The sequence below is a fragment of the Paramormyrops kingsleyae genome, chromosome 2, assembly GCF_048594095.1.
Source record: "Paramormyrops kingsleyae isolate MSU_618 chromosome 2, PKINGS_0.4, whole genome shotgun sequence".
Lineage (NCBI taxonomy): Eukaryota > Metazoa > Chordata > Actinopteri > Osteoglossiformes > Mormyridae > Paramormyrops > Paramormyrops kingsleyae.
The window spans coordinates 21,383,728-21,396,578 of record NC_132798.1 but is presented as its reverse complement, the minus strand read 5'-3'; the positions used below and the strand labels follow the sequence as shown (position 1 = coordinate 21,396,578).

The following is a 12,851-nucleotide window of genomic DNA, read 5'->3' as shown; positions in this document are numbered from 1 at the left end:
TTATGGATTTTTATTCGACATATTTTCGTTTGCATTCCCAAAATCAGTTAAGGCAATATGATCGCGTAGTGGTATCGAATGTAGGAATTAAGACAAGTCATATGCAAAATAAACAATTATAATTTTCTATGTGTTTCCACGTACAGGTAGCAATGAATGATGTGAGAAGGATCGTTCTCTTGGTGAACCCGCCTCTTAAATATATTTCATGTACGTTTGTGCTATTATATTAATGTTTAAATTATCTGAAATAACGAAACTAGCATATTTCGCATTGACAGATAAGGATGGGACGTAACGTCAAGTTTAGGGTACATCATGGATTCTACTTTTCTACAACGGGATTTTGGTGCAAGGGAACAAAATGTGGGTAAACACACGCGTACAATATGTTGCATGAATCTTTAATGGGAAAAAATATGTGCATTACCGTTAATAAACTTGCCCCGAGCACCAAACACATTCTTCATAATAACGTCTTTGTGGCGATGCCACTCGCGAGACAGTCACCAGCTGTAACAGCGCCATCTTTAAAAATTCGAATCCATTCAAGAGTTACCTGCCTCCTGTTCCTCTAGGTGGCGCCACATGATACACGGAGGAAATTATAGTTTCACATAATGTGGATGAATGAATCATAAAAGGCGACGCCCCCTTGGGCAACGGGTGATTTCGTAAGTCTGACGATGATCATAGATAACATTTATAGGCAGTCTTCTGGGAAGACATTTCATCCATCCATTTTATAATCGCTAAACCTGGGCAGGATCGCGAGGGGATTAAAGATATTATTCATTTGCTTATATATTACTATTACATATTTAGGCTTACTTACACATTTTATTACACATTTTAACCAGCAGCCATTATTTGTCTTGCTTTACTATAAATTGTGGTACCCAAACTTTTACATGTGTATACAATGTGATGTAAATCAAACTGAACAGGTGCTCTCCATGCATGTCTCTCTGAAAACGGAACTTTTAATCAGTTCACGTCATTAAAATGTCTGACTAATTATATTCTGTATGTGAAGTAATCTGACATGGCCGTGTTGCTATGCAACGGCGTAGGAGACAGTTTGCAATTGGGGGACACACAACTTAATAATATAAATACAAAGGTCTATTTATTGGTGCATGAATTAAGCCAAATTAAATATTGGAAGGTACACGTCCCCGCCCCTGCAGCTCCAACACTGTTACTATGTATGTCATGGCACTGATGATGCTCATGGTGATTCACGGACCAGGATCGAGGAAGCGAAGGAAAACCTGCTGTCTTGGGGCAGCTGATCATCTCCCAGGCATGGAGGTGGCGGTCACACCTCCGCTCCCTCCCTCCCTCCCCACACACATCAGAAAAGGAGCGCTGTTAAACAGACCAGGTGAGATCGAGAGAGACACAGATCAGCCTCCAGAATACGCCGGCAGGAGTAACTCATCTGTTCCCAGTCAGACCACATACCGCCCACCGTTTAACGCAGCAGCAGAAAGATACGCCAGACGGAGCCGAGGACCCACATGGCTCAACCCGAAAATCTCAACATGGTGATCGTAGGCGACGGTGGTTGCGGGAAGACGTCCCTGCTCATGGCGTACTCCAAGAGAGACTTCTCGGAGGTAGCGTACTAGACACCTGGTGCCCGTACACCTGATGAGGTTTATTAGTTTATTTTCATTCAGTTCAATCAGTTTTTTCACTTTAATTACTCATTCATTCCTGAAAGAGTAGTAAACACGCCGGTTATTAACGGTGTTATCGTTTAAGGTGGGCTGGTAATAGTAATTATGCATCTTATAGCAACCAATAAGACTGAGCACTGAATTCATGCCTAATTCGGCCCACAGGAAAAAAAAAAAACTTCGCGAGTCAGAAACACTACTGTAGCCCTCTTGGGTAAATTTAGAAATCAGCTTTAGTGAAAGAATCGCTTATCGTTGGTGTCATGGATACGTTTGGTTGTAGGTTAGAGCTGAGAAATGCAGCTGATTCATTCAGTACTGAGGTGTTTATGCCAACCTGGGATCGTCAACTTGTCCATACACAGATAAACGTGTGTTTCCTCTGGACCGTGGGAGTGTGATTTTGAACTCTCTGTGATCCCCGTGAACTGTGGATGGGTGATGCCATCTCTTTCTGATCCCCATGGACCGTGGGAGTGTGATGTTGATCTCTCTCTTCCCCATGGACTGTGGTGGTGTGATGCTCATCTCTCTCTGATCCCCATGAACCATGGGGGTGTGATGTTGATCTCTCTCTGATCCCCATGGACCATGGGGGTGTGATGCTCATCTCTCTCTGATCCTCATGGGCCATGAGGGTGGGATGCTGATCTCTCTCTGATCCCCATGGAGCATGGGGGTGTGATGCTGGTCTCTCTCTGATCCCCGTGGACTTTGGGGGTGTGATGCTCATCTCTCTTTTAAAATGTAACACTACACTTTATGTTGTTGTTTGTGCATTATTACATTCTGAATCTAACTTCCATTCATTGAGTAGAGGGTCCCAGGGGGCACAGGGCACAGGGCACAGGGCTGGGGTACACCCTGGAAGTGATCGCAGGACATGTACACTGTAGGAAAATGCATGGATTTGGTCATGGAAGGAAACTGCAGTACCCAGAGCAGATGTGCGAGGTCCACACACACAGCAAGGGGGTGAAAATAAATCCCCACACTCAGGGCTGTGAGGCGGCAGAGGGCCCATCAACCCACCCTGTTATTTCATTTTAAGTATTTAGATTTTTAAAGCAGCCACAAATCACCTCTAATAGCCAACTGACATGTTCTTGCCCTTTTTTCTCAGAAATACGTGCCCTCTGTCTTTGAAAAAGTGACCACCACATCAAATTTTGGAGGCAGAGATATCATTCTGAACATATATGACACAGCAGGTATGCCACCTTTCTATTCTTTCAGAGGGAGGCAGGAAGTGACTCATGGGACCTATCTTACAGGGTAGATTATGGGGACTGAGCTGGGTGGGGCAATTTTACACAACTGCCACCCTTTAAAAAAATGTGAGAAATGGAAACAACTTTAATGCTTAAATGCTTGAGCTGCATCAATGAAACTAACACAACACAAGGGAGGGGAAGAAGCCTAACAAGGTTACTGAGCAGGAAGTACACACAGGAGCCAATCAAATCGCACATCTTTATTTTATGTGTATTTTTACTGGCATGCAGTTGTGAGGTCTAGGCAGACTGTGGCAATGGGCGGGGGACAGCTGGGACAGGAGAATGGTACTTGTCACTGGGATTATATTCCAGGGCAGAGATCGGCACTGGCATTACAGCACAGAGCACCTGTCTGGGTGCAAAGTCTGCATGAAAATGTCAGATTGCTTAAGAGCAATGACTTTTGATTCATTAATAGCTGTGGCATGATTTATGCTCTGGATATCTGTGCGTGTGAGGTCACACTACTCAGGTATGAAGTGTGTTTGCCTTGCCTTCTTTCATATAAGTTTGATAAAAGATTTTCTGAGAGCGGTGTCCTCAGCTCCATTTTCAATAAGCCAACAGTCCTGAAGAAAAATGGTTCTTTTTTGAGAACGATGAGTGAAGGGTGTGCCAGTGGTCAGGAGGGACAAGCTTGCTATTCTGTGCTCATGAAGCGTGTTATGCAGTGGTCATTAAGGACACGGTCGCTGTTTCGTGCCTGTGAAGGCTGTCCCAGTGGTCAGGAGGGACATGGTCATAGCAGCATGCATTTGAACATTTTTTAGGTAATTTGTACATCCCTTTGTGAGCTAAAATGCATAGTGATTTCTTATCATAACAGAGCAAATACACATAAACATGCATTTGTAGAACCCTATGAAAAAGTATACAAACAAAGTCCCGTTTCCCTCGCCCGGACTAGGGTCACCGGGGCCCCACCCTGGAGCCAGGCCTGGGGGAGGGGCCCGTTGGCTAGCGCCTGGTGGCCGGGCCTTGGCCCGTGGGGCCCGGCTGGGCACAGCCCGAAAGAGGCATGCGGGACTGTCCCCAGGTGGGCCCACCACCCACAGGGGGAATGTCAGGGGTTCGGTGCTTTGTGGATCGGGTGGCGGCCAAGGGAGGCCCTGGCGGTCCGATCCCCGGCTGACAAAACTGGCTTTCGGGACATGGAATGTCACCTCTCTGGTGGGGAAGGAGCCTGAGCTTGTGCGTGAGGTTGAGAGGTATCGACTAGATATAGTCGGGCTCACCTCAACACATAGCTTGGGTTCTGGAACCGATCTGCTGGAGAGGGGCTGGACACTCTTTTATTCTGGAGTTGAGGGTGAGCGGCGCCGGGCTGGGTTGGGGCTATTGGTGGCCCCACAGCTCGGTGCATTAACAATGGAGTTTACCCCGTTGAACGAGAGGGCTGTTTCCCTGCGCCTTCGGGTCGGGGAGAGGTCTCTGACTGTCATCTGTGCTTATGCGGGGGACAGCCGGGACAGGAGAATGGCACTTGTCACTGGGATTATATTCCAGGGCAGAGATTGGCTCTGGCATTACAGCACAGAGCACCTGTCTAGGTGCAAATGTCAGTTCAGAGTACCCGGCCTTCTTGGATTCCCTTAGCGGTATGCTATTTGGCGTGCCGCGGGGGGATTCCGTTGTTTTGCTGGGGGACTTCAACGCTCACGTGGGCAATGACAGTGTGACCTGGAAGGGGGTGATTGGGAGGAAAGGCCTCCCTGATCTGAATCCGAGTGGTGTTCTGTTATTGGACTTCTGTGCAATGCATGGTTTGTCCATAACGAACACCATGTTCGAGCATAAGGGTGTCCATAAGTGGACATGGTACGAACATGCCCGGGGCTACAGGTCGATGATCGATTTTATAATCGTATCATCTGATCTGCGGCCTTCCGTCTTGGACACTCGGGTAAAGAGAGGAGCAGAGCTGTCAACTGATCACCACCTGGTGATGAGTTGGCTCAGGTGGCGGGAGAGGAAACCGGTCACACCTGGTAGGCCCAAGCGCATAGTGAGGGTCTGCTGGGAACGTCTGGCAGAGGGTCATGTTCGCTGGAGCTTTAACTCGTGCCTCCGGCAGAATTTCAACTGCATACTGGGGGAGGTTGGGGACATTAATCCCTTGTATGGATCCTTTGTATGGACATGTGTTTAAATGAATAAAATAAAGATTCAAAAAGTGGCAGTACTTGTGCAAATGGCAAATAAAGCATGTTTGTAATTTAGTGCCGTAAATGAAATTATATTGGTGCGATGTCTAAATGTGATACAAAATTTCTCTGTCATTATTCTAGTGATTATATCGCAGATAAACCTAGTCCTACCCCACCCCCCCATCCAGAAAAAATAAAAATGAACTATCTGTCTTTCATTTAAACGGCCAGGACCGGAACCGTAAGACTCATTATTCCCATTGCTACTCTTTACTGTGGTTTTGATTGTGTGTAGATGAGAGTTTGATCCGTGTTATGTTGCTGATTATCGTTATTATAACGTGTATAGTTCAATGTTTCTTTTGAACTGATAAATGCATTTATTGTTGTGAATTATGTTTATCTGAAGTAAAATGTAAACCTTGTTACAATTCTCTTTACTTCATATTCTTAGTCAGTGAGCGTGTATTTAAACACCTGCTGGGTATTAGTGTTTAGTACCATCAGGGAAAACCCCATACCTAACCCATTATACAGCGAAGAGGTGATCTAGGGGGAACCCCCATACCTAACCCATTTGACAGCTAAGAGGTGATCTAGGGGGAACCCCATACCTAACCCATTTTACAGCTAAGAGTTAATCTAGGGGGAACCCCATACCTAACCCATTATACAGCTAAGAGGTGATCTAGGGGGAACCCCCATACCTAACCCATTTGACAGCTAAGAGGTGATCTAGGGGGAACCCCATACCTAACCCATTATACAGCTAAGAGGTGATCTAGGGGGAACCCCCATACCTAACCCATTTGACAGTTAAGAGGTGATCTAGGGGGAACCCCATACCTAACCCATTATACAGCTAAGAGGTGATCTAGGGGGAACCCCCAAACTTAACCCATTATACAGCTAAGAGGTGATCTAGGGGGAACCCGCATACCTAACCCATTATACAGCTAAGAGGTGATCTAGGGGGAACCCCATACCTAACCCATTATACAGCAAAGAGGTGATCTTGGGGGAACCCCCAAACCTAACCCATTATACAGCAAAGAGGTGATCTAGGGGGAACCCCCATACCTAACCCATTATACAGCTAAGAGGTGATCTAGGGGGAACCCCCATACCTAACCCATTTGACAGCTAAGAGGTGATCTAGGGGGAACCCCCATACCTAACCCATTATACAGCTAAGAGGTGATCTAGGGGGAACCCCATACCTAACCCATTTGACAGCTAAGAGGTGATCTAGGGTCCCAGATTTCCTAACCTCCTAGGTACTGGGCGCTACAGTTATATATTTTGCTTAAGGTTGTACTAATTTTATTTCTAGGCAGTAGCTAGAAATGCCCCTGGCAACGGACAATGCTTGTGAAAAACTGCAACAAATAGCTACTGTGTAACAAAATGTAGGGTGAAAAAGCGAACGTGTGTTTTTGTAATTATTACGTTATGATTAAAATATTATTTAAAACCTGTACAATTAGGTCCCCACTATAAACCTCAATAAAAAAAATGAATACAATCAAAAAACTAACAATGCTTTTAACAAGAACTGTTTTGTTTGGTTACATATGCTTAAGGTTAGAGTTGGGTAGGGGTTAAGGTTGTCATACTTAGGATTAGGGTTATGCCCATAAATATGAATGGGTGGTCCCCACAAAAGATATGAATACAACCCTTTTTTTGGACTTCATGGGATAGTGTTTTTCTGTAATTCGTCGAGTGAATTCTACAATTCTACGAATGCTACAAAATTCTACAATGCTACAAAACCTTTTTTTTCCCACCTGTGCTTCTTAGAGAAATGGCTTTGTGTCGGACCCTGGCCATACTTGCAGAACACCTGAAGTTTGCACGAATTCCTTTTGGCACAATGCAGCTTGAAATCAAGTTTAATGAATAAATGGATGCTTGTGTGAGCATCATTGTGAAATCTGTATGCAAGTGTGTTAACCTCCTATGAGAGTAATGACCTCTGTGCTGCTCCCAAAATAGATCTGCCAGGTGCACATGCATCAAAAACCAGATCACCTGCATATCCTCAGCCCTGTGATGTCTATTGTCACCATTTATTTTGTCTGATATTACTCATGGACTATAATTACATTGAGAGTCTGGTCTGGATACCGACAAGGGCCCTTTCAGTGTAGACTGTCTACATTGTCTGTGTCCAGAGAGATGAAGAGACATGAAAATTAAATGAAAATGTTAGTATATAAAAAACCAAAGAAATGTTCTGGTCCTCAGACTGGTACTAAGTGCAGTATAGTGACATCATATTTAAGAGGAACCTCCAAGTGTATCACTGGCAAACTGACGTGGGACCTCCCTTGTGCCCTCCTTCCAGGTCAAGAGGACTATGACCGACTGAGACCGCTGTCCTACCCAGACGCAAACCTCGTCTTCATCTGCTATGATGTCACAAACCCCACCAGCTTTGAAAATGTCCTGCTAAAGGTATTGACCTTAAATACATGTTTGCATGCAGTAAGCTGTCGTCAAATTACTGGATAAGAGATCCGATCAAATCAGTGATGCATCGTTAGCAAATGAAAGCCGTTCCAACCAGGCAGAGAACCATCCAGGAAATGCTCATACTGTTTATACTTATTTATTTCCCTTGGCAACAGTTTCCAAGAAAGAGGTATGTGCTTAACCCTGATCAAATAAATCCAGTTCAGTCTAACATCATCATGCTCTTGGGTGACTCAGTGGGTAGTGCTGCCCCCCCACCCCCTACACTTCCAGCCCTGGGGGTTTGAGTCCCACTCCCGCTCCGCATTGGGGGTTTGAGTCCGACACCCACTCTCTGTTGTGGGTTTGAGTCCTACACCCACTCTCCGTTAGGGGTTTGAGTTCCACACCTGATCTCTGTTGTGTGCTTCACATAAAGGTAGGTGAATCTTCATGGTCTTTTTCCACAGTGGTACCCAGAAGTTCATCACTTTTGTCGGGGACTGCCCATCCTCCTGATCGGCTGTAAGACAGACCTGCGCAAAAACAAGGAGCAGACAAGAAAGCTCCGGGCCTTGGGTCTGGCCCCCATAACCTACTTGCAGGTAAGGGAGAACATCTAGGTTTCATAGCTGCACAGAAAACCTTCAAACAGTTCAGCAGACAGTGGAGGCAGCATTTCCCCCCAGATTAAAAAAGCACAGCTGTCAGGAGGACATGAGAATTCTGCCAGGCAGCTGGTGTCCCCTTGTGCCTCTTTGTCTACTAGCTGGTGTCCCCGTGTGCCTGCTTGTCTGCTAGCTGGTGTCCCCTTGTGCCTCTTTGTCTGCTAGTTGGTGTCCCCATGTGCCTGCTTGTCTGCTAAAGGGTCCCCAGTCAGAATGCAGTCTCTGTAAGGGTTAGTATCACTATGCATGTGCTCCGTAGATCTGCCAAGCTCTCATTCTCCTTCCTTATACCTGTCTAGGGTGTGGAAGCCATGCGGCAAATGAAGGCAGAACTCTACCTGGAATGTTCCGCAAAGTACCAGGAGAACGTGATGGACATATTCAGAGAGGCAGTCAAGCGGGGGCTGACAGCAACCCAAAGGGCAAGGCAGGCACGCAGAAAGGCCAACTTTTGCACAATGTTGTAATACAGCACCCCCTGATGGACAGGCATGGAAACCAGTGTGGCCCATGAGCACTCAAAGACTCAATTAGACAGATGGATTCTCAGCCTCTTCACCACAGATAAAACATATCTGTTTGGGCCATTCAGTTCTTTACAAGGTGTTTCCACTGAGGTATGAAAGCGTAAATATTTTATAGGAGACTGCTGGCAACCTGAGGGTCTCCATCCATAATTCACTCAACTGCTGAACTTAAGAACTAAGGACTTCTTTGCTGATTCCCGCCATTTTGTGCAGACGTGAATCAAAACTGTTACTGACTGTTATTTTAAACAAGAAGATATTTATTGATGCCTAATATGACCTACATTTGTTTTGCAGAGCTTTACTTTTTTAAATAAAGGAAAACTGTACTGGGATGCAAATTGGTGAGATTGTGACTGTGTGGGGTAAACTTTGCCAGAGCAACCTGCCATTTACTGACACACTCACAGATGCACACGTGCATGTGCACACAAACACACACACACACACACACACACACACACATTTTACTGCAAACGGCATGCTATTGCTGAAACTTATGATTGTTTGTTTAATGTTTTGTCTCTTTATACTTTGTTCCTGTTTTGCGGTTAAACAACCAAGCATTTCACGACATATTGTACCAAGTATAACTGTGTGCTTGATACAACTTTTAATTGACACACATACCATAGAAAAATTAAGGGCATTGAAAGTATATGTATGACACACATACACACGCAACATGAATACATCTTGGTGACACTGGTAGCAATTATTGTTCACTGTCTCTTTTTTGCAGTCAGCTTTTCCAGGACACATTACACCCACCTGCTGCAGAGAATGTCACAATAGGGCTGTTTTGCTGAATTTGGCTCCTGCTCAAAATGTTTCATGTGATAAGCCAGTGGGACACACGGGGTCAGTACTGGCCCATAAACAAATATTACAAAAGTTTGGTGTGGCCCCCAAACATTATTATACCAGGCCTTTTTCCTGAAAGGAAACAAGAGACATTACATATTACAAAACCTGAAAAACAATACCTTAAAAGTATTAGGATCACTTAAAATCATAAAATAGATATTGATGATATTTGTTAGTCTAAGTGCATATTGTAGCTTTCATATTAAAAGTCTTGGCTTGGCTACACCGTGCATCTTTGTCGCGGCAACCAGCCTCACTCACATGTGTTAGCTGTCTGTGGCCATGGAATCTTGCATTTCTCTTTGTAACTTTTAAACTTTTCAGTGCAGGTAATTTTCAATTTTTAATCATAATTTAGATGCTTTGTATACAACATAAAAAGGTCTACTGTTTGTTTAGAAATTGCTAATAGATTCTTACAGTTTTTCTCAGTTGCTTTGATGCATTTCTTACAACAGAATTGAAGTTCTCAAAACTGCTTGTTCAATTCCCACAACCTCTAGTCAGTTGTGCACATCATAACAGCAATTTCTGGCTGTTTTTGTCATTTTGCAATTGTTTTAGTGCACTCAGGCAGATGCTTATGTGCAATTCTCAGCTATATCATACATCAGCGGTTGCTTATGTCATGATGATCAAAATGCATTGTGCAAACCCTCTTTTGCATCATCTTACACTCCAAACAAACTTGTCATTTTGTCAAGTCATTGCAGTCAAAAGTTCAAGAAGATATCATTGGCTGTCAAGTGTATGTTATAGGTTTCTACAAAACTTTTTTGGTATGTATTCACAATACTAGCGATTCCTGCACCAACTTACAGTTTTTCTCAGTCGCTTTAGTGCTTTTCTCACATCACTATTAACATTTGCACAGCAGTTAGTGTATTTCTCAAAACAATTAGTGCAAACTGCAAAACCTAGTGGATAACCTGCAAAAGCAGGTCACTTGCTCAAAATCGATAATCCATTCCTCAAAAGCAAGTATTCATGTCAATGAAACTGCCAGTGTCATCAAAATGAGAAGTCTTGACACCATCTTTATGAACAAGATAGTCAAATGGCTTTGTCATGTTTTCATTATGACAGTTTACAGTATTCAGTTTTCCAATGGAAAAAAAGGTCAGAACTCGGTGAGACTACCTGAAAATGCTCAAGACAGCACTATACACTTTTTGTACAGCCATTTACAGTAAAATTACAGTAATGTACACTAAACATGAGATATTATGAGATGTTGGATTACTGTCCAATACTATACATACCTGTTCTCCCTACGAAATGTTTGAATGATTGAATTCACAGTGGTTCTTCCAACATTTGGTTGCACCCTCCGACCAGCCTCATCCATTGTGAGGCCGTGATTGACAACATGGTCAACAAGTGTTGCCCTAATTTCATTAGGAATCTGCCTATGTATTTGGCGTCTTCTCCCTCTTCCCCTGTTTTGTCCCCCCCGCATCCTCACCCCTCTTCCACGATGCTGACCTTCCATTTCTGTGTCACAGAATTGTAGAAATGGTACACCTGCTCCTGCTCGGTTCATATATGCTGGCAATTGAGGGTTCATGGGATTGATCCATGAGTGACTGTGAACAAGTGGCTTGTCATTGGTTACAACTAATACTTCACACACCTCCTCGTCGTCACCTGAGAGAAATTGTTCAATTTAGGAGACATTTCCAGAAAAAAATAATAAAGAAAGGTATAAAATTTGCTTGACAGAATTTGATAACTAATTCAACAATTTTGTATGTAATGACTCAAGCAATGAAATGAAGACTATTAGTTTTATTGGGAACGACTATTCAGCATCCAAAAGTATAGTTCATTTTGACTGACATGACATAAGCAAATGATAATGTTATAAAACGGCAGAGAATTGTATGAAAGCAACTGATACATGTCCAAGGGCATTTGCAATTTGTTCAGAGGAAGGAGAAATTGCTACTATGATGTGCACAAATGACTAAATGTTGTGGAGGTTGCACTAATGGTTTTGAGACTTTTCATTCTGATGTGAGAAAAGCACCAAAGCGACTGAGAAAAACTGTAAACAGGAACATCACTATGTGTGCAGCTATTCCAGACAATGGGGTCCTCACTCACATCCCTCTTGTGGGGCCATACAACACCCAGCATCTGCTGACCTTCTTGAACACCCTCTACAGGGATCTCATTCCTGAAAAGGAGATTGGTCAAGAAAATGTACTAAAGTATGTGATCATTTGTGATAATGTGAGTTTCCATCACTCCTACCCAATCAGGCAATGGTTTGCCAACCACCCCAGGATGGTGATGGAATTCCTACCTCCATATTCCCCATTCCTCAACCCCACTGAGGAGTTCTTCTCAGCTTGGAGGTGGAAGGTATATGACTGTAACCCACATACACAAATGACATTGCTTGCTGACATGGCAGCTGCGTGTGGGGATATAATAGCAGACGCTTGCAGAGACTGGATAAGATATTCTAGGTGGTTCTTTCCACGCTGCACTGCAAAGGAAGATATCTGTTGTGAAGTGGATGAGAACATGTGGCCCAATATACAGGACTGTCTGCAATTGCACAAAGCATTTAGAGTTTCAGTATGTATATATTGTTTCCCTTTTCGATTTTGTAATTGTTTTTTTTTTCATTTCATATGATATGCACACAAGGCAAATAAGGCATTGAAATGCATTTTTTTGCTAGACTGCAATTGCAGTGCATGTTATGTCAACATATACTTGTGCAATAAATAAAATATTCTTCTTGAATCAATCTTCCGCAATCAGTGTTTTTTATTTTTATGTTTCATGCCCTTGTCATTTCATTCAGATGTTTTGTGCATCAGAAAATGTTTAGACTGTGCCAATTTTATATTGATGACATGACTTTACATTTTGGCTATCATGTCTGTGGATGATGATGTCCATGGACTTTGGATTCTGATGGCACTGATATATCCAGTGACGCAAATACTTGCTTTTGAGGCATGGGCTAAGGACTTTGGATTCAGATGTCACTGACATATCCAGTGACGTAAATACTTGCTTTTGAGGCATGGGCTAAGGACTTTGGATTCAGATGTCACTGACATATCCAGTGACGTAAATACTTGCTTTTGAGGCATGGGCTAAGGACTTTGGATTCAGATGTCACTGACATATCCAGTGACGTAAATACTTGCTTTTGAGGCATGGGCTAAGGACTTTGGATTCAGATGTCACTGACATATCCAGT

General features: G+C 43.6%; 1 protein-coding gene across 1 annotated transcript; it reads left to right on the top strand.

Moving 5' to 3' along the window:
* The first annotated feature begins 482 nt into the window (after nucleotides 1-482).
* LOC111839175 (rho-related GTP-binding protein RhoF-like) lies at nucleotides 483-12,389 on the top strand. The gene is made up of 6 exons (XM_023802835.2): nucleotides 483-674; nucleotides 1,253-1,622; nucleotides 2,809-2,896; nucleotides 7,460-7,569; nucleotides 8,037-8,171; nucleotides 8,534-12,389. Exons 2-6 carry the CDS (start codon nucleotides 1,524-1,526, stop codon nucleotides 8,699-8,701), a joined length of 600 nt encoding a protein of 199 aa, XP_023658603.1. The 5' UTR covers nucleotides 483-674; nucleotides 1,253-1,523; the 3' UTR covers nucleotides 8,702-12,389.
* The last annotated feature ends 462 nt before the right edge of the window (nucleotides 12,390-12,851 follow it).